At 40.0% G+C, this 20,830-nt stretch overlaps 1 protein-coding gene across 1 annotated transcript; it reads left to right on the top strand.

Moving 5' to 3' along the window:
• The first annotated feature begins 6,531 nt into the window (after positions 1 to 6,531).
• Positions 6,532 to 20,830, top strand: tnfrsf13b (TNF receptor superfamily member 13B). The gene is made up of 5 exons (XM_079852031.1): positions 6,532 to 6,582; positions 8,353 to 8,522; positions 10,037 to 10,153; positions 14,031 to 14,285; positions 20,256 to 20,830. Exons 2-5 carry the CDS (start codon positions 8,405 to 8,407, stop codon positions 20,477 to 20,479), a joined length of 714 nt encoding a protein of 237 aa, XP_079708157.1. The 5' UTR covers positions 6,532 to 6,582; positions 8,353 to 8,404; the 3' UTR covers positions 20,480 to 20,830.

Raw genomic sequence — 20,830 nt, 5'->3', positions numbered from 1 at the left:
TAGCTTGTCATAAGATTTGGTTGTAAAAAAGAGGAGGTCAGGAACTAGAGGCTCGACTGACCTCCTGGATGAGAGCCCCATACAAATAGAAAGCATTGGATAAGAGGTGAAGGCAAAAGCGCACCTTATACTTCAGATAAGCCTATTGGTTTATAGAAAGCCAGCTGCTCTCTTAGTAATGAAGGGAAATAGCTCCTAACCCTGACCTAGCTAGATGGACTGACTCCCTTCAGCCTGAGGCCTATATAGAACCCTCCAAGGCTATGACCTTGACCATCCGACACATGCGATGGAGGATAGAATACCTTGAAGAATCATAATTATTACCCACCGGCACCTCAGTACCGGAGCAAAAAAAAACGATTCAGAGTGGCTCCTCCAGTAGTAAGTGAGAGGGGGCAGCATCACCACTCTTCCAGGGAGTAAGATAAACAGGAAACCGACTCATTAGATTCTTCTATATATATTTATATATACTCATATATATAATATATGTCATCCACAGGACATGATGGGTGCCAGGGATACCCCATCAGCCTGATGCCAATAAGCTGGACGAAAGGATTTACCCTCCAATCTACTGGAACATGGAGTTTGAGTGGGAATGTCCCTACATATACACCCTTAGAGGCTTGCGGAGGGCACTAAGGCCGCCACAGAGGCCCTAAGCATGAACGGGAGGTCCCGTTAGAGAGTAAGATGGAACACCAGAACTGAAGCCAGTGGGCAGTAATAACACTGGGTTCAATGCCCTCCCTAACTTAATTGTTTAGTTCCTAGTAGAATGAGGTTCTAGAATGGCTGTCCTAACCACCTCAGTGGAAAGGCAACCTGATTATGGATGGGACCCCCTCAGGGGCCAGACCCATAGTCTCCATAACTCTGGTCTGGGATGAAATATTGTACCCTCAGCCTGGGACAGAAGATCTCTCCTAACAGGAATTTTCCATGGAGGACTCTCCAGGAGACTATTAAGGTCCGAAAACCAAATTCGGGCCGGCCAGTACGGAGCTACAAGGAGTAGTCTCACTCCGTACCTCCTGACCCTTTCTAGAACCCCAGGGAGCAGGGCGATCGGGGGAAAAGCATACAGAAGTGACCTCGGCCACCTCTGTACCATGGCATCCAAACCCAAAGGAGCTGGATGTGAGAGAGAGTACCAGAGCGGGCAATGAGAGTTCTCATAAGAAGCGAACAGGTCAACCTCCGCCCGGCCAAACTCTCTCCATATAAGCTCAACCACTTCAGGGTGGAGCCGCCATTCCCCGGGCCTCAGCCCCTGCCTCGACAGGATGTCTGCTCCCATATTTTCAACCCCAGGAATATAAATGGATCTCACAGAGAGAAATTTGCCCTGGGACCAAAGAAGGATTTGATGCGCAAGTCTGCAAAGAGGGCGAGATCTCAAACCTCCTTGGCGGTTGATATACGAGACCACCGACATATTGTCTGTCCTAACAAGAACATGATGGCCTCTGAGGTATACAAGGAAGTGCCTCAAGGCAAAGAATACAGCCAACATCTCCAAACAATTAATATGTAATGAGAGATGATGGTCCTTCCAAGCACCTCGGGTGTAACGGCCCTCCATAACCGCACCCCAGCCCGTGAGGGAAGCATCCGTGGTAAGAGTTCTTCTCTCACATGGTGCTCCCAAAACCGGACCTTGAGACAGGAACCATGGTTTCTTCCACATGACCAGAGAACGAAGACATCTGTGCGTAACTCTGATCGTGCGAAAAGGGTTTCCCAGAGGAGAAAATCCCTTGTTCCTGAGCCACCACTGCAGGGCTCTCATATGAAGCAGACCAAAGGGAATTACCGTGGAAGCTGCAGCCATAAGCCCTAAAATTCTCTGAAAATGTTTTACAGTGATAGCCTGGCCTAACCTGATACTCTTCATTGTGTTTAAAATGGTTTCAATACGAGCGGGAGACAACTGTGCCCGCATCGTGACCGAGTCCCACTCTACTCCCAGGAACGTAGTCCTCTGAAGAGGAGTCAATGAACTCTTCTTTACATTGAGTCTCAGCCCCAAGCACCTCAAATGGTTCAAAACAACATCTCGATGTTGAATTGCCAGTTCTTCCGACTGAGCTAGAATCAGCCAGTCATCTATATAATTCAGGATACGAATCCCCTGAAGTCTCAAAGGAGCAAGGGAAGCATCCATACATTTAGTGAAGGTGCGAGGTGATAAGGCTAGGCCGAAAGGAAGAACTCTGTATTGATAAGCTTTTCCCCCAAAAGCAAATCTAAGAAACTTCCTATGATGTGGGATGATGGAAATATGAAAATATGCATCCTTAAGATCTATCGTTACAAACCAGTCCTCGGATCTGATTTGTTGAACGATCATAGGTATAGTCAACATTTTGAACTTAAATCTCCTCAAAGATTTATTCAATACCCTGAGATCTATAATGGGACGCAACCCACCATCCTTTTTTGGAACTATGAAGTACCGGCTGTAGAACCCGGAATCCCTCTGCTCTAAGGGCACATATTCTATGGCCTCCTTAGCTAGAAGAGTCTGAACTTCATCTTCCATCACCTGAGCCTGATCAGGAGCTACCAGTGTATGAATAACGCCACTAAACTTAGGTGGTCTAAACTGGAACTGGATTCTATATCCCTTCTCAACTGTATTCAGGACCCACTGAGATATATTTTGAAGACCTTTCCAGGTGTCTAAATAATCTACTAAGGGAATCAGTCTCTCAGGACTGACCTCAGGTGCTATATTCACATCTGTATTCTTTTCCTTATTTTTGTATTTATTTTTATTATTATCGGTGACCTGAAGCAGTTTTCTGGCAGGAGCTAACCGAATCATTTTTTCTACAGGCCTCGTGAGAGGTAGCGAACGTTTTAACCCACTAGATGTTATAGAAATATTCTGTGTGATACGTTCGCTGGAACTCGATGCGTCCCGAGGCGCACTCGGCGGCGGGAAGCAACATCGATTTCCTGAGGGCTCCGCGGAGCGAAGTTTTAAAAAGCTCACGCGGAGGGGGATGCCCTCAGAGGCCTGGGTGTCCCGTCATGGCCTCTTAGCCGAAGCCTTCTTCGCCTGAATAACAGTCCTCAGATCTGCTTTCGGGGGATAAGCTCCCTAAATGCGGCTGACTGTCGCTTCGCCTCCTGAAACCTATCGACGACTTGGTTGACTCCGTCGCCGAAAAGGCCAGAAGGCGAAAGCGGGGCATCGAGGAGACAAGCCCTGTCCTTGTCCCCGATGCCCGACAGATTCAGCCACAGGTGTCTCTCCGTAGCTACCAATGCTGCCATGGAGCTGCCGATGGCGCGGGCCGTCTCCTTGGTAGCACGGAGAGACAAGTCAACCACACGACGCATCTCCCTGATGTCATCGTAGGCGACCTCCCCGCTGTCGTCCACCTCTTTGAGGAGGTCGGCCTGGTATGCCTGCAACAGCCCCATTGTATGCAGACAACTACCAGCCCGACCTGCCGCCATATATGCCTTTCCCACCAAGGCCGATGTTGTACGGCAGGGCTTGGTGGGAAGCGTCGGAGCCCGCAGGGATGATGCAGCGTCAGGGGAGAGGTGCGATGCAAACGACTCTTCAACCCTGGGCATCATCCCATAGCCCTCCTCCCTAGCACCCAATATATTGGAATATAAATGAACATTGGGGCCAGATATACGTGAGGAGAAGGGCTTATCCCACGATCTCGACACCTCAGTGTGGAGATCGGGGAAAAATGGCAGGCTCCGACGTAGAGGTTGTGACCGAGGCTGCAGGAAGCGCTCATCGAGCTTACTTTTTACTGTCGCTTCCTGCACCTCAAGTGGCCAGTCAATCTTTAATTTATCAACTGCTCTGGTCACAACCTCTAGCAGCTCCTCAAATGCAGGGGAATGGACTGATGTTTGATTTTCACATTCCCCCGCGTCGATGCTCATACTCTCCAATTCCTCAGAACCAGAGAGTTCGAGCATCGGTCCCGCTACCGGGGCGGAAGAAGCCGCAGCGCGGGCTTCCGCACCCTGAGCGGAACCACGGGAACTAGCTTCAGAATGCTGAGAAAGGGCCGAAGCCGTCTCAGCATTATCCACTAGATCCCGCTGCGATCCCCATGAATGCAGACGCCGCGCTGCCTCGACAGACGCGGGACCTGATCCACGAGGATCGCGGGGCTGGCCGGATTCATTAAACATAGCTTGCCGGGAGCGGAGCGTTCTCAGGGGCATGCTTTCACAGTTAGCACAGACAGCGCCCTCGAGCGCTGCCTGTGCATGCTCCACTCCCAAACAAACTACACACAGTGAGTGTGTGTCACCCTCGGCGAGAAAACGTGGGCAAGGGGACGCACACTGTCTGAACTGCTTTTTCTCGGCCATACTCATACCATATAATAAACTCTTTCAAATATAACAGGACAAACAACACCAAATAAGACAGACAAGTTGTACATAGAGCGCTTGCTGAAGACCAGAAGCTAACACTTCCTGGTTCCTGTGACCGTTTTATAGCTTCCGGATCACCGTCACATGCGACGTCACGCGTGACGTAATGACGTTGCACCAATCAAGATTGGAATAGTTGTATAGTAGACTTCAGACGCTTCATGCCGAAGGCATTCCCCAAAGTATCGAGTATCGATGCAGCGGGAGTTCCCTTTACGAAAGGGAACTACGGACTGCAGCTTTAAGGCTGTAGGGGGCGATTTCGGACTCAACCCTTCTTCTAAAATGAATCCAAAGGATCCAAATAAATCGAAGAAGGGTTGAGTCCGAAATCGCCCCCTACAGCCTTAAAGCTGCAGTCCGTAGTTTTTCCTCTTTGTCGCCATCTCTGTTTGAAATCTGCAATTGCATTATTCGCGGAATTATCAATTTCGCCGCGCCGGTGTGGATCCTGGCATTCGCAATCACAGATTCTGCTTTTTGGAAGTATGACCAACATAAGAATTTTCCCTGGAAAATGTTCTGAACAAGTAACATCCACGTTTGTTCTGACCAACTAAGGGGAAAAAAGCATTGCAGTAAATCGCGCTGATTAAATCTAACGATCGCTCATCATATCACGCCAAACCGTGCAAATTATATTTTGTTCTCAAATAGTTAATGTTAACAACATCAGCACTGCGTGACATTTAATGCCCTTCTGATATTATCCTTGTTTTTCATGTTTTGCGTTTTACAGCGGGTGAATCTCCAGTTGGTGATCATTGCTTGAACCTTTCTGGATCCGCCATCAAATTGATAAGTTTAATTATATCAAGTGCTGTGAGAAAAGACTATAAATCTCCAGCATCCTCACACTCACAGCTGACTAGCCGAGACTCTTCTTTATGTGGACAGATGTGACGTAATGACGCAAAGACATGCTCGAATTTCCCGCTGAAATCCACCAGTACCACTGGAGTTAAAAACATTATTAGAAGCTCACCGTTTTGAGTCGAGCTACGGCAAGCAGAGAGTTTTGAACTTGCTCAAACATTTATTTTGGATCATTTTAAACCCCAAAAAGTTACAGACTGCAGCTTTAAATTTGAGGGGACAGTCATTTGTAGTGGAACCATAGATGAGTGCACTCATTCAATCCCATAATGCCCTGCAACAACGATTGTACGACCAATGTGCGCTCGACGGCTAGAGAATACCCATAATGCACTGTGAGGGTCATGCCAAATGAATTCCCACGTGGCGTCCAGCTGAATCATTCATCCATCCGTTTACAAACCACTGGTCCAATGTGGGTACAGCGTAATATCATACAGTATCATTCACCCCTTCGACTGCACTATATTAGTGGATTCATGTAGGGAACAGTGAATGAGGGTATAGGGGGCGATTGCGAACATTTCGGATATCGGCGATCTACTCCATCTGTGTTTAGATCATCATTTCTCTGCTTTTTATTCAAAAAAATTTTTTTTTAAAGGGGACTTATCATGAAAATCCCTTTAAATGCTCGAATCGGCTCATTTGCATTTAAAAGGACACGTGTTTTTGCACACACCCAAAAAGTGGCAAATTTGACAAGTGATAATAGATGATCTGGGGGTATTTTGAGCTGAAATTTCACACACACATTCTTGGGACACTATAGATGTATATTACATCTCGTGAAAAGGGGCATAATGAAACTTACACACATTCAAGAGTTGATAAAAAAGCATGAAACTAGGGGTTTGTTGTTGTTTCAAATCAGAGGCTCTGTTCTTTCTTTTGATATATTGCATGTTCAAATATTCATACAACAAAATACTTTGAAAGTTTTGTGAAAAACTGAACATGATAAAAAAAAAAAATATATATATTTTACACAGGCAGTGAAAGAGTTAATGCAACAGTTGCAGGTTTTACTCTTCTTCTTTGCTTCCTCTTCCAAAACGCTTTGGGTTTTCACGTTCTCAGATTTACATGTATAATAAACTGAGACATGTATGAAATCATCAGATGTTTTCTGCATGTGTAATAAAAAGCAGTTGCATTAGTGTGGTCTCTTGAGACTGTGTGTGTGGTTACAGTCAAATCATGTGATGGTACAAATAAACTCACACACACAGAAACTGAACTACAGACCACCTCATGCCTTCAGTGCCACTCGCGGTAAGTCATCTCTAAACTAACACACGCTGAAGGAGAAAAGCTCGCTGTAAAACGTGCTTATTTGAGGATGCTTTACAAGTGTAATCCAAATGTGTTACTAGTTATTTGTGAAATTTACTATTACAATCTTACACCATCTTTTTTCAGTGTAGAAAGAGTATGAATGTGCTTGATATTTACAGGCTATTAGCAGATTCACAACACTTATGAAGATCATTTTAAAAAAACTAACTTTTAATGGATTATAATTGAGATTAATGGATTGTAAGAACTTTTGGTAACACTTTATTTTACAGTGTCCTTGTTACACGTCACGTTATGTAATAATAACTATATACTATGCATAATTGAGTGCAGCTAACCAAGTGCATGTGGTTAATTATTATTAGTCAGTACTTAAATGTTTAATTACACTGTAACAAAATAAACTAAAAATATAACCGTAAAATAAAATGTAACCGAATTTTTTAATGTTGCTTATAATAGTTTAACAGGTACAGTTGAATGCTTATTATTATTGGTAATATATATATATGTGTGTGTGTGTGTGTGTGTGAGGGAGGGTGTGTGTGTGTGTGTGTGTGTGTGTGAGAGAGAGAGAGAGAGAGAGAGAGAGAGAGAGAGAGAGAAAGTGTGTGTGTGAGAGCATGTGTGTGTGTATGAGCATGTGTGTGAGTGAGTATATGTTTGAGTGTGTGAGTGCGTGTGTGTGTGAGTTTGTGTGTGAGTTTGTGTGTGTGAGTGAGTGAGTGCATGTGTGTGTGTGTGTGAGAGCGTGTGAGTTTGTGTGTGTGTGTGTGTGAGCGTGTTTGTGAGTTTGTGTGTGTGTGTGTGTGTGTGTGTGTGTGCGTGTTTGTGAGTTTGTGTGTGTGAGCGTGTGTGTTTGTGCGTGTGAGTTTGTGTGTGTGTGTGTGTGTGTGTGTGTGTGTGTGTGTGTGTGTTTGTGAGTTTGAGTGTGTGTGTGTGTGTGTGTGTGTGTGTGTGTGAGAGTGAGCGCGTGTGTGAGTGAGTGAGCGTGTGTGTGTGTGTGTGTGTGTGTGTGTGCCCTTGTTTATATTACATTATGGGGACCAAATGTCCCCATAAGAATAGTAAAACCTGAGATCACCTACATTGTGGGGACCAGCCAGCGGTCCCCACTTTTCAAAAGGCTTATAAATCACACAGGATGAGTTGTTTTGAGAAAGTAAAAATGCAGAATGTTTCCTGTGATGGGCAGGTTTAGGGGCAGGGGCAGTGTGTGTGTGTGTGTGTGTGTGTGTGTGTGTGTGTGTGTGTGTGTGTGTGTGTGTGTGTGTGTGTGATGGGCAGGTTTAGGGGCAGGGGCAGTGTAAGGGGATAGAATGTACAGTTTGTACGGTATAAAAACCATTACGTCTATGGAGAGTCCCCACAAAGATAGTGAACCAGACGTGTGTGTGTGTGTGTGTGTTTGTGTGTGTGTGTGTGTGTGTGTGTGTGTGTATGTGTTTGTAAGTGTGGTTAAACAAGTTTAACAGGTAAAGTTGAATGCTTTAGTATAATGATAATATATTATATTTTATCATATATTTTCATATATATAATAACGATTAATATAATTGTTATGTCCATCAAGCAAAGCACTTAAATAATTTTGTCCACATTTATACATGTATGCTCATCTTTAACTGTAATCTGAATATGACCGACCTTGCTTTGAATGAGTCACATCTGAAGATCAGCTTCTGTGTGTGATGAATCCTAAGACTGAATATGACAAACTAAAAGTGTTTGCATCTCTGCTTTAAGCTGTCAGTCCCTCATGACTCAGATAAACACAGGTGTGTGTGTGGACTGAGCGATGGCCCAGCGCTGCGGTGAAGGCCAGTACATGGACCGGCTGGTGCGAGAGTGTGTGTCCTGCAGTCTGGTGTGTCACAACAACCCGGTGGCGATCATACGCTGCTCTGAATACTGCGGTGAGTTACTGTCTGGAGCTCACAGCACGTGCTAGAAGTGTTTTTGTTTTGTTGTTTTAAAAGACCACGCCGAAAATACACACACACACACACACACACACGATGCCATCAAGCGGTATCTCTGGTCGTAATCAGTCCTTCACTGACCAATCAGCGTTCATTAGCAGAATGCTAGCGTGTTATGGGCAACAACAAGTCAACCTGTAAGAAATGGAAATGACAGAAGTACTCGTTCATTCAACTGTCGACCTATAACCCATGATGAACTTGCAAAACCTACAATCAAATCTGAGATTTCTCAACGGCAATCGGGTGAAAGAGACAAATTTAGCCGTCTAGCCCCATAGACTCCCATTCATTCTGCACTCATGGGCGATCGCCCCCAGTGGAGCTCTGGTGGAACTACAACCAACATTCGGTACAATAGGACTCAATAGGGAGTGGCCAGGCTCTCCGTAGACGGGCTCTGGTATCACTGTGCAATAAACTGAAGCTCCACTTCTATTATATAGAAATCCTCTGACATTTTCTTAAAAATGTCTAATTTTTTGTTTTGCTCTTTCCTCTGCACTTCCGCGTTCGTCATTACGTTGTGCGTCGGGTCAGGGGTTACTCTGTTCAGAAGCCAGTGATTATAGTTTATAAAATTATAAATATAGGTATTTTTCTGACACAAATGACACACTTCACTTCAGAAGGTCTTTATTAACCCCTGGAATCGTATGGATTACTTTTATAATGGATAGACACACTTTTAATGCACTTTTATAATGGATAGATGCACTTTTAATGCACTTTTATAATGGATAGATGCACTTTTATAATGGATAGATACACTTTTATAATGGATAGACGCACTTTTAATGCACTTTTATAATGGATAGATGCACTTTTAATGCACTTTTATAATGGATAGATGCACTTTTATAATGGATAGATGCACTTTTATAATGGATAGATGCACTTTTAATGCACTTTTATAATGGATAGATTAACTTTTATAATAGATAGATGCACTTTTAATGCACTTTTATAATGGATAGATGCACTTTTATAATAGATAGATGCACTTTTATAATGGATAGATGCACTTTTATAATGGATAGATGCACTTTTAATGCACTTTTATAATGGATAGATGGACTTTTTTGGTCTTCAAAACTTTCTCCAGCCATTCATGCTCATTATAAATCTGGGAAGAGCCAGGACATTTTTAAATACAACTCTGTGTTCATCTGAAAGAAGAAAGTAATATATATCTAGGATGACTTGAGGGCGAGTAAATTATGGGAAATTTAAAAAAAATTGGGTAAACTAACCCTTTTATGTACTGAGATTTAATCAACTGGTAATATAAAGTTAAACACCAAAGAATCTATTTAGCTCCAGACCTGTTTAAACTACATTAGACAACACCCAGCCCTCGTTAAACACGCCTGAGGCAGTTCAGCAGTGTGTGTGTGTGTGTGGGGGGGGTTGTTCTTGATGAATGACGTGAGCTGTTGTGTCGGCAGAGGCCTGGAGATGTAAAGCCGTGTCGGGTCAGTTCTACGACCGACTCCTGAAGAAGTGTCTGAAGTGCTCTGAGATCTGTGGCGGTCACCCGTCGGCCTGCTCAGACGCCTGCAAGAGTGAGTAAACCGTGTGTGTTTCCTTATTTTAGTTCATTTTTTTAGTTATTTGTATAGTGCTTTTCACACACTTCATTTCAAAGCAGCTTTACAGAAAATGCATGAGTCCACATTGCAATTTAGAGTGATCTGATATCAGAGGAAACTGTCTAAGTTATGCATTTCAGAAATGCACATATACACAAAATCACAGTTAGCGAAAAATGTATTACTTTAAACAATGTAATAATTTAATGCAGAAACAATGAGCTCATTGAAGTAATGAATATGTGTTTGTGTGTGTCCTCATGACTCGCTGAGGAATGAGTCACGTGACCTTAAACCTCTCCGAGCTTCTTATACATGACATTTTAGCTTTTAATTAAATTCTTTAAATTCTCAACTTTAAATTACTTTAAATTTGGCATGAAGGGGAGTTGCGCTGGTCTTTTCTTCCCTATATTGTGTCTATATCCGAGTGAAACGCTTCTGAAATAAGAACAAATGTGGGCGGGGCTTGGTTGTGTCTGTGGGGAATTGATTGGATGGTTGTGGTTTGCTATTGGCTGATCTCATGTGAGTGACAGGTTGCCCCGCCCACATCATCAGAGAAGAGATGTTATACGTTATTTTGATTCAAGATTATAGGAGGTACATGAATTTAAAACAAACAATAATGTGCACGGATAAAAAATGGTCAATTTTGATTTCATGGTGACTTTAACAGTTCAGAGGAGTTGCTAATAAAATAATTGAATTATTTAGGTGTAGAATCATAAAATGTAGAAAATCAAACTCAGTTTTTAAAAGAATTGTTTGTGTAGTCATGATAGGGTAATGTAAAACATTTGAAGAATGTCATATACACCTAGGATGGCTTCAGGGGGAGGGAATCATGGGGGAATTTTCATTTTTGGGTGAACTATCCCTTTAATTTAAATGTTATGTTAGCTGTCCTTTTTTTTAAATTATTATTATTTTATTGAACATATATAACAGCAAATCCATAGTTACACATCAAAACATAATTAAACAACAATAGAATTATAAACAGTAGACAAAAAGCCAGTAAATAAAATAAACAGAGAAAAAAACAACAACACTGAGCCAGGGGTAACATATCATTTAAAATCAATTTAAATGTGTACGGAGTATAATTATTTTCTATATATAAATACACACACATGCATACATATATTTAAGAAAAATTTGTTATTTATATATAAAATATTTATATATAATATAAATTATATATAATATAAATATATTTATACACAGTATATACATGCAAATATTTCTTAAATATATACATGCATGTGTGTGTATTTATATATAGAAAATAATTATACTCCGTACACACACATATATTATGTAAACACAAACTTTTATTTTGGATGCGGTTAATCGCGATTAATCGTTTGACAGCCCTAATATATATATATATACAAAAAAACAATACAACATACATTTTGGAGTCAGGGGAGCAAAGAAAACACATAAAACATAAATAAATAAATAAACATTCCCAAAAATACAAGACCTTTGTATTAATCAAATATTTTGACGACAGTTGACAAATAAACATATTATTTAAGGAATACTAAGAAAAGGGGCTTTTTGTTAGAAAACTTGTGAAAGTCAAAATGTGAAATTTGACTAATAAAATTAACAAATTAATTACAAAAGTCTCCTTATTCATACTGTTATCATACTTTAAATATCCCAAAATTACATATTCAAAATGCAAAACAAAATGAAGGAGTTAACCTTTTTCTTAATGAACATATAGATACTTTATAACATAACTTTTTCACACGACTACAACTTGGTTCTGTTTCCAAGTGCAAAGAGCAGAAAGAGCAGAAAGAGCAGCGTACATCAGTGTCGTTCTTACACTTACTAAGGAAATGTCTGACAGGGTAGAATCTTGAAAGAGATTTCTTTGACCTTGTTTGCAACAAAAAACTTCTGAGGTAATAACCAGACACTTTCCCAATCAAGAGCATGAACACATTCAGTCCAATAGGATTTGGTCACAGCCTCCTTTAAAATAGAGAATGAATAGATTTGTCATTGTTTTTAGACTGTAAAAAAGAAATTGTGCATTTAGAAATGTTTTTATTTTTATTTTTTTTTTTGAGAACATTATATAAACAAAGAAGGAAACAGTCACAATGTAGAACAAATACACGAAAGAAAAAAAGACACAAGACGGGGGTATACACTCACCTAAAGGATTATTAGGAACACCTGTTCAATTTCTCATTAATGCAATTATCTAATCAACCAATCACATGGCAGTTGCTTCAATGCATTTAGGGGTGTGGTCCTGGTCAAGACAATCTCCTGAACTCCAAACTGAATGTCAGAATGGGAAAGAAAGGTGATTTAAGCAATTTTGAGCGTGGCATGGTTGTTGGTGCCAGACGGGCCGGTCTGAGTATTTCACAATCTGCTCAGTTACTGGGATTTTCACGCACAATCATTTCTAGGGTTTACAAAGAATGGTGTGAAAAGGGAAAAACATCCAGTATGCGGCAGTCCTGTGGGCGAAAATGCCTTGTTGATGCTAGAGGTCAGAGGAGAATGGGCCGACTGATTCAAGCTGATAGAAGAGCAACTTTGACTGAAATAACCACTCGTTACAACAGCAACAGCAAAGCATTTGTGAAGCCACAACACGCACAACCTTGAGGCGGATGGGCTATAACAGCAGAAGACCCCACCGGGTACCACTCATCTCCACTACAAATAGGAAAAAGAGGCTACAATTTGCACGAGCTCACCAAAATTGGACAGTTGAAGACTGGAAAAATGTTGCCTGGTCTGATGAGTCTCGATTTCTGTTGAGACATTCAGATGGTAGAGTCAGAATTTGGCGTAAACAGAATGAGAACATGGATCCATCATGCCTTGTAACCACTGTGCAGGCTGGTGGTGGTGGTGTAATGGTGTGGGGGATGTTTTCTTGGCACACTTTAGGCCCCTTAGTGCCAATTGGGCATCGTTTAAATGCCACGGCCTACCTGAGCATTGTTTCTGACCATGTCCATCCCTTTATGACCACCATGTACCCATCCTCTGATGGCTACTTCCAGCAGGATAATGCACCATGTCACAAAGCTCGAATCATTTCAAATTGGTTTCTTGAACATGACAATGAGTTCACTGTACTAAAATGGCCCCCACAGTCACCAGATCTCAACCCAATAGAGCATCTTTGGGATGTGGTGGAACGGGAGCTCCGTGCCCTGGATGTGCATCCCACAAATCTCCATCAACTGCAAGATGCTATCCTATCAATATGGGCCAACATTTCTAAAGAATGCTTTCAGCACCTTGTTGAATCAATGCCACGTAGAATTAAGGCAGTTCTGAAGGCGAAAGGGGGTCAAACACAGTATTAGTATGGTGTTCCTAATCATCCTTTAGGTGAGTGTATAACTAATCAGAAAAGATTAAAAGACTTGCATATTTCACTTGTTTTTAAAGTCTTCTTGTTACACGAGTCAGAGAAAGTCCTACAGTAATGTTGGACTTCAGTAAGCAAAACATAGAAAAGTGTTTTCTGACCTGAAAATTTACATTTATGTTTATAAAATTTTGTTAAAAAAAAAGAAGAATATATTGTTTTTGTGTAATTGCTCTTTTTTTTTTTAAAAAATTAACAATTCCAAACAAAACATTTTCCCAAAGTAGAGAAAAAATCCTTATCAATGTTCACAAATCGGGAAAAGTCTTTCCTCAATAATTTAGAGTGATGGCAAAGCATAAATAAATGCACTATAGTGTCTGGGTGCTGTTTACAAAAAGAACAGTTTGCGTTAATATCTTTACACGATGGACTACTCGAAAGGAAACTTCTCTTGTCTCATGTGCTCATGTTTGCTGTCCTCAGATGCGGTGACGCAGGCTCCTGTGGGCGTGTCTGCAGTTCCTCTGGTCACCGGCAGGGGGCGCGCAGGGATCCGCACACACACACCCGCGCTGTTCTCTGAGGCGCTGCTGTTCTCACTGCTGGGTGTGTGTGTTACTGTCCTGCTGTTCACACTGACCACCGCGATCCTGTTGCTGATCAGGAGAGCCAAACAGCAGCAGCTCCAGCAGGACACCGGCAAACAGCAGCACAACCAACACGCGCAGTCATCCAAAGGTCAATATAACAACCCGAGCCTGCGCACGGGGGCGCTCTAACACGCCTAACAGTGTTATTAAAAGACCAAACTCAGCAAACATCATACTAGTAAACTATACCACACAGTAAAAAAAAATGGGGTTATTTTTTTTAACCCAACAGTTGGGTTACACATGTTGGGTCATTTTTAAAATCGTTGGGTAGCCTAATTTCTAGTAATAACTCGGCTGTTGGGTTAAATACGTATGTTGTATGTACACTTGTGTGTTTTGAAATGATGTACACAACTATGTAGCCTATATTTAAATTCAATTCTAGACTCCCCAAAATTTAGTTTGTACTTTAAAAATATATTTGTTGAGACATATTTATTGTTTTATACAAATAAACAATCTGTATTTGAAAACAAAGTGTATTTTATTTATTAAAATAATGTCTTAAATAAAAACTTAAACTTAACTGTTGGGTTATGCATTGGGTTCAAATAACCCACAGGTGGGAAGGTGCTACAGCGCCTCATAGTTGGGTTATCTTTAACCCAACATTATTAAGTGAGCATGTACAATAACAATCAGATGAGCCCCAGAATATGAACATATAGCGTTTAATTACACATTAAGCATTTTCCTCCCATAGAAAACCATGATAAGAAACGTGGCTTAATGTAATAAGGCAGTGTTATTAAAAGACGTATTTATACTTATAAAGTATACTATACAGAAACATCAAAGAGACCAGGATATGAATGTTGTGGAACGTGTTTAATGATGGTTCTTATAATGGATCTCTATGGAAGGAAAATGCTTAACGTGTAATTAATATTCTGGGCTCATCTGATTTTTTTGCACATATATGTAAAAATGCTGGGTTGTTTCAACCAATGTTTGGGTCAAATATGGACAAACCCAACCATTGGGTTAAAACATTAATTAAAAAATGTAAACCAATGGTTGGGTTTGTCCATATTTGACCCAAACATGGGTTGAAATAACCCAGCATTTTTAAAATTTTTTAAAAAGGTTTATTAATAAGGTGTTTACTGAGTTTGGTCTTTTAATAACACTGTCTTAGTACATTAAGTCATGTTAAGCGTTTTAGAAAGTCCCCTTATCTATACTATTACTACTCAAAACATATTCAGGATTTATGGAGACAGATTTATTCATTTTGCCGTACAACATTATTTTTAATATAAAAAAGATTTAGGCTATTTATTAACAATAATTTTTTTACACTATTTATGCGGGGATCTAAAAAATACATATCAAATATGTGTTTTTATGTGTAGGGAAATAAGTGCAGTTTTTTAAATGCATTTAAGAACAAAACATAATTTACATACAGGAGTAGCCTACGAGTACATATAAAAGTTATTTAAGGGGGGAAAAATATGGAAGTAAAATAATGTCAAATGTTTTTGAAACAAAAAGCCTGTTGAATTGCACTTCTTGAAAAAAAATAGGCATTGCATTAACCATGCTTGCATTTTAATGCATTGTATTTTTAGGGCTTGCATTTTTATGGGCTGAAATTCAACATGGTTGAATATTTAAGCTGTGAATATTTCAATTAAAAACATTTCAAACACATTTTCATTATTAAAAATTCAATAATCCATATTCACCTTTCATATTTCACTTCCAAAATATTCAAACTGTTTAAAAATACAACCTATAATATTCAACAGGCAATTTTCGGTCCATTTTATTTCGCTTTGAAAATTCGCTTCCACAAATTCGGTGGTTCAAATTCGACAGAAAATATTACGTTGACATCCATGAACTGCAGGAAGAGCAGTAGATTACCGAGCGTACTCTCCATCTGCTGTTAGTCGGCTTCACCAGCAGGTGGTGCAAAAGCTCGTGTTGTTGACGAAGACAGAGCAACAGTTAGAGCAAGCCATTCATTCATAAAACTCATCAATGCAAGTGTATTTGTGATTATTATGACGGCGGTTTTATGTTAAATTCAGTGTCTTCACAGTTACTTTCCCTGTGTAGCCTACAAGCATCTTTCTCTACCGTTAACAAGATTATAATGTTATTCCCCGATGCGGATATACAGATCCAATATTACATTTTTGAGGTTGACATATATTTCTCTTGGTTGTTTAGTTGCCTTAACTTTATATTGTGTCGATGTGCTGCATGCAAGCTATTAGGGTTTCCCTCAATACTTAAGGATTCACCAGCTGGACATATAAAACGCTTAACGTATAGCTTAATGGACTAATTACAGTGATATAAAAGACCAAACTCGTTTAATGCTGAGCGTTTCCCAGTGATAGACTGGCATAAAGTTGGCTTGACGTTGGACATTCGCACATTTAGGGACCGTCTCTAAAGTGTAGGCTATACGACTTTGGTATACACGTTTCTAACTTCAATAGCATTTGAATAGAACAACTTACAGTCATAAAACCAACTATAAAGTGTTCATGTAGTGTCAGGCATAATGCGCACCCTTTGGATTTTTTTATATTTATTCAATTAAAGTTTGCTATTGAAGTTAGAAACGTGTATGCTAGTGTTTTATGCAACTTTTGAGACGGTCCCTAAATGTGCGAATGTCCAATGTCAAGCCAATTTTACATTTATTAGGCTACATTTAGTCATTTATTTAGCAGACGCTTTTATCCAAAGCGATTTACAGTTAAACTAACAATAGGAGGACAGCAATATGCAAGTGCTATCTCTTCCCAGTTTAAGCTAATGCAATACACGTAGGCATAGCCTATACTATACTATACTGTAGAGAGAGAGAGAGAGAGAGAGAGAAGAGAAGAGAAGAGAAGAGAAGAGAAGAGAAGAGAAGAGAAGAGAGAAAGTGTTAGTATTGATCAAGTGTTGATTTTATGCCAGTATATCACGAAACGCTCTGCATGAAACTTTGCGCGTTACGTTCATATTCTTAGTCCATCGAGCCTATATAGTAGCCTACAGCCTACATCCCCAATAAGATGCTTGTAGGCTACACAGGGAAAGTAACTGTGAAGACACTGAATTTGACATAAAACCGCCGTCATAATAATCACAAATACACTTGCATTGCTGTTAAATGAGTTTTATGAATGAATGGCTTGCTCTAACTGTTGCTCTGTCTTCGTCAACAACACGAGCTTTTGCACCACCTGCTGGTGAAGCCGACTAACAGCAGATGGAGAGTACGCTCGGTAATCTACTGCTCTTCCTGCAGTTCATGGATGTCAACGTAATATTTTCTGTCGAATTTGAACCACCGAATTTGTGGAAGCGAATTTTCAAAGCGAAATAAAATGGACCGAAAATTGCCTGTTGAATATTATAGGTTGTATTTTTAAACAGTTTGAGTATTTTGGAAGTGAAATATGAAAGGTGAATATGGATTATTGCATTTTTAATAATGAAAATGTGTTTGAAATGTTTTTAATTGAAATATTCACAGCTTAAATATTCAACCATGTTGAATTTCAGCCCATAAAAATGCAAGCCCTAAAAATACAATGCATTAAAATGCAAGCATGGTTAATGCAATGCCTATTTTTTTTCAAGAAGTGCAATTCAACAGGCTTTTTGTTTCAAAAACATTTGACATTATTTTACTTCCATAGAAAAAACTAAGAAATGCATTTATAAAACTTGTACCTATTAAACAGCTGTGTAGTTTTCCTTGCTTTTGAGTTTTTACATTTGGATATTGTTTCTAAATATATTTTAATATAAATTTTAAATTGTTAATTTTTTCATTCCATTTGACTTTAAATGCATATAGTAACGTAGTGCTGGGCAATGATTAATCACATCCAAAATAAAAGTTTGTGTTTACATAATACTATATGTGTGTGTGCTGTGTAAAATTATTTAGTATATATAAATACTCACACATGCATGAATATATTTAAGAAATATTTGCATGTACAGTGAGGAAAATAAGCATTTGAACACCCTGCTATTTTGCAAGTTCTCCCACTTAGAAATCATGGAGGGGTTTGAAATTGTCATCGTAGGTGCATGTCCACTGTGAGAGACATAATCTAAAAAAAAAATCCAGAAATCACAATGTATGATTTTTTAACTATTTATTTGTATGATACAGCTGCAAATAAGTATTTGAAAAAATCAATGAGAAAATCAATGTTAATATTTGGTACAGTAGCCTTTGTTTGCAATTACAGAGGTCAAACGTTTCCTGTAGTTTTTCACCAGGTTTGCACACACTGCAGGAGGGATTTTGGCCCACTCCTCCACACAGATCTTCTCTAGATCAGTCAGGTTTCTGGGCTGTCGCTGAGAAACACGGAGTTTGAGCTCCCTCCAAAGATTCTCTATTGGGTTTAGGTCTGGAGACTGGCTAGGCCACGCCAGAACCTTGATATGCTTCTTACAGAGCCACTCCTTGGTTATCCTGGCTGTGTGCTTCGGGTCATTGTCATGTTGGAAGACCCAGCCTCGACCCATCTTCAATGCTCTAACTGAGGGAAGGAGGTTGTTCCCCAAAATCTCGCAATACATGGCCCGGTCATCCTCTCCTTAATACAGTGCAGTCGCCCTGTCCCATGTGCAGAAAAACACCCCCAAAGCATGATGCTACCACCCCCATGCTTCACAGTAGGGATGGTGTTCTTGGGATGGTACTCATCATTCTTCTTCCTCCAAACACGTTTAGTGGAATTATGACCAAAAAGTTCTATTTTTGTCTCACCTGACCACATGACTTTCTCCCATGACTCCTCTGGATCATCCAAATGGTCATTGGCAAACTTAAGACGGGCCTTGACATGTGCTGGTTTAAGCAGGGGAACCTTCCGTGCCATGCATGATTTCAAACCATGACGTCTTAGTGTATTACCAACAGTAACCTTGGAAACGGTGGTCCCAGCTCTTTTCAGGTCATTGACCAGCTCCTCCCGTGTAGTTCTGGGCTGATTTCTCACCTTTCTTAGGATCATTGAGACCCCACGAGGTGAGATCTTGCATGGAGCCCCAGTCCGAGGGAGATTGACAGTCATGTTTAGCTTCTTCCATTTTCTAATGATTGCTCCAACAGTGGACCTTTTTTCACCAAGCTGCTTGGCAATTTCCCCGTAGCCCTTTCCAGCCTTGTGGAGGTGTACAATTTTGTCTCTAGTGTCTTTGGACAGCTCTTTGGTCTTGGCCATGTTAGTAGTTGGATTCTTACTGATTGTATGGGGTGGACAGGTGTCTTTATGCAGCTAACGACCTCAAACAGGTGCATCTAATTTAGCATAATAAATGGAGTGGAGGTGGACATTTTAAAGGCAGACTAACAGGTCTTTGAGGGTCAGAATTCTAGCTGATAGACAGGTGTTCAAATACTTATTTGCAGCTGTATCATACAAATAAATAGTTAAAAAATCATATATTGTGATTTCTGGATTTTTTTTTTAGATTATGTCTCTCACAGTGGACATGCACCTACGATGACAATTTCAGACCCCTCCATGATTTCCAAGTGGGAGAACTTGCAAAATAGCAGGGTGTTCACATACTTATTTTCCTCACTGTATATAGGCTATATTTATACTAGGGCTGTCAAACGATTAATCGCGATTAATCGCATCCAAAATAAAAGTTTGTTTTTACATAATATATGTGTGTGTACGGTGTATAATTATTTTCTATATATATATTCACACACATGCATGTATATATTTAAGAAATATTTGCATGTATATACTGTGTATATAGATTTATATTATATATAATTTATATTATATATAAATATTTTACATATAAATAACAAATTTTTCTTAAATATATATGCATGTGTGTGTATTTATATATAGAAAATAATTATACTCCATACACACACATATATTATGTAAACACAAACTTTTATTTTGGATGCGATTAATCGTTGCCCAGCACTACTAATAATTAAATCAATATAAACTAAATATTTCTATCATCATCAACTGAAAAACATTTTTAACATAACATCCACTTGTTGAAAGTGAACAGGACTCACAGGTTTTCTTCGCTGTTTCAGATTCTCTGATGGCTCGAGCTGATGATGTGGATGTGGATCAGGATCAGGACAGATCGAGAGCGACTGAAACATGTGTTTATTGCTTCTCTGACCACACGGTGGCGCCACACACACTCTATCAGCAGGCCGGAGAGAACACACACACACCTCATCCAGCTCTCACACACTCCGACAAGAGCCGGCCGTTCAGGATTATATGTTCACCTACTCAAACAAGCATGTGAATAATAATAATAATAATAATACTAAAGTCAGATGTAACTGTACCGCACTGTGTCATTTTAGTTTTAATAAATGCTATATTTAATAGAGCACAACAGACTTTCTAAGCCACCTTCATCTTGAAAGTAGCCTATAGCTTTCTCCGTCATTTTCTCCATAGATAGACATGAACCATGAACAAAACCAACAGAATAACTCATAAATGACCATTTCTGATTCAAGGGCAAACACACACACACACACACACACACACACACACACACACACACACACACACACACACACACAATCCATACTTGAATCATCAATGGAAGTACAATATGAAACGATTAACTAGGCTATAAATATTCCAC

The sequence above is a fragment of the Squalius cephalus genome (assembly GCF_949319135.1).
Source record: "Squalius cephalus genome assembly, chromosome: 19".
Lineage (NCBI taxonomy): Eukaryota > Metazoa > Chordata > Actinopteri > Cypriniformes > Leuciscidae > Squalius > Squalius cephalus.
Note: the sequence above shows the minus strand (reverse complement) of the source record. Positions and strands in the feature narration are given on the sequence as shown.

What these genes read in the sequence shown, in the direction of transcription:
- tnfrsf13b (XM_079852031.1), top strand. Translation starts at nt 8,405, where the DNA reads ATGGCCCAGCGCTGCGGTGAAGGCCAGTACATGGACCGGCTGGTGCGA. An exon ending in CTGCTCAGACGCCTGCAAGA is followed by an intron (nt 10,154 to 14,030) that starts GTGAGTAAACCG and finishes TGCTGTCCTCAG; the next exon opens with ATGCGGTGACGCAGGCTCCT. An exon ending in ACACGCGCAGTCATCCAAAG is followed by an intron (nt 14,286 to 20,255) that starts GTCAATATAACA and finishes TCGCTGTTTCAG; the next exon opens with ATTCTCTGATGGCTCGAGCT.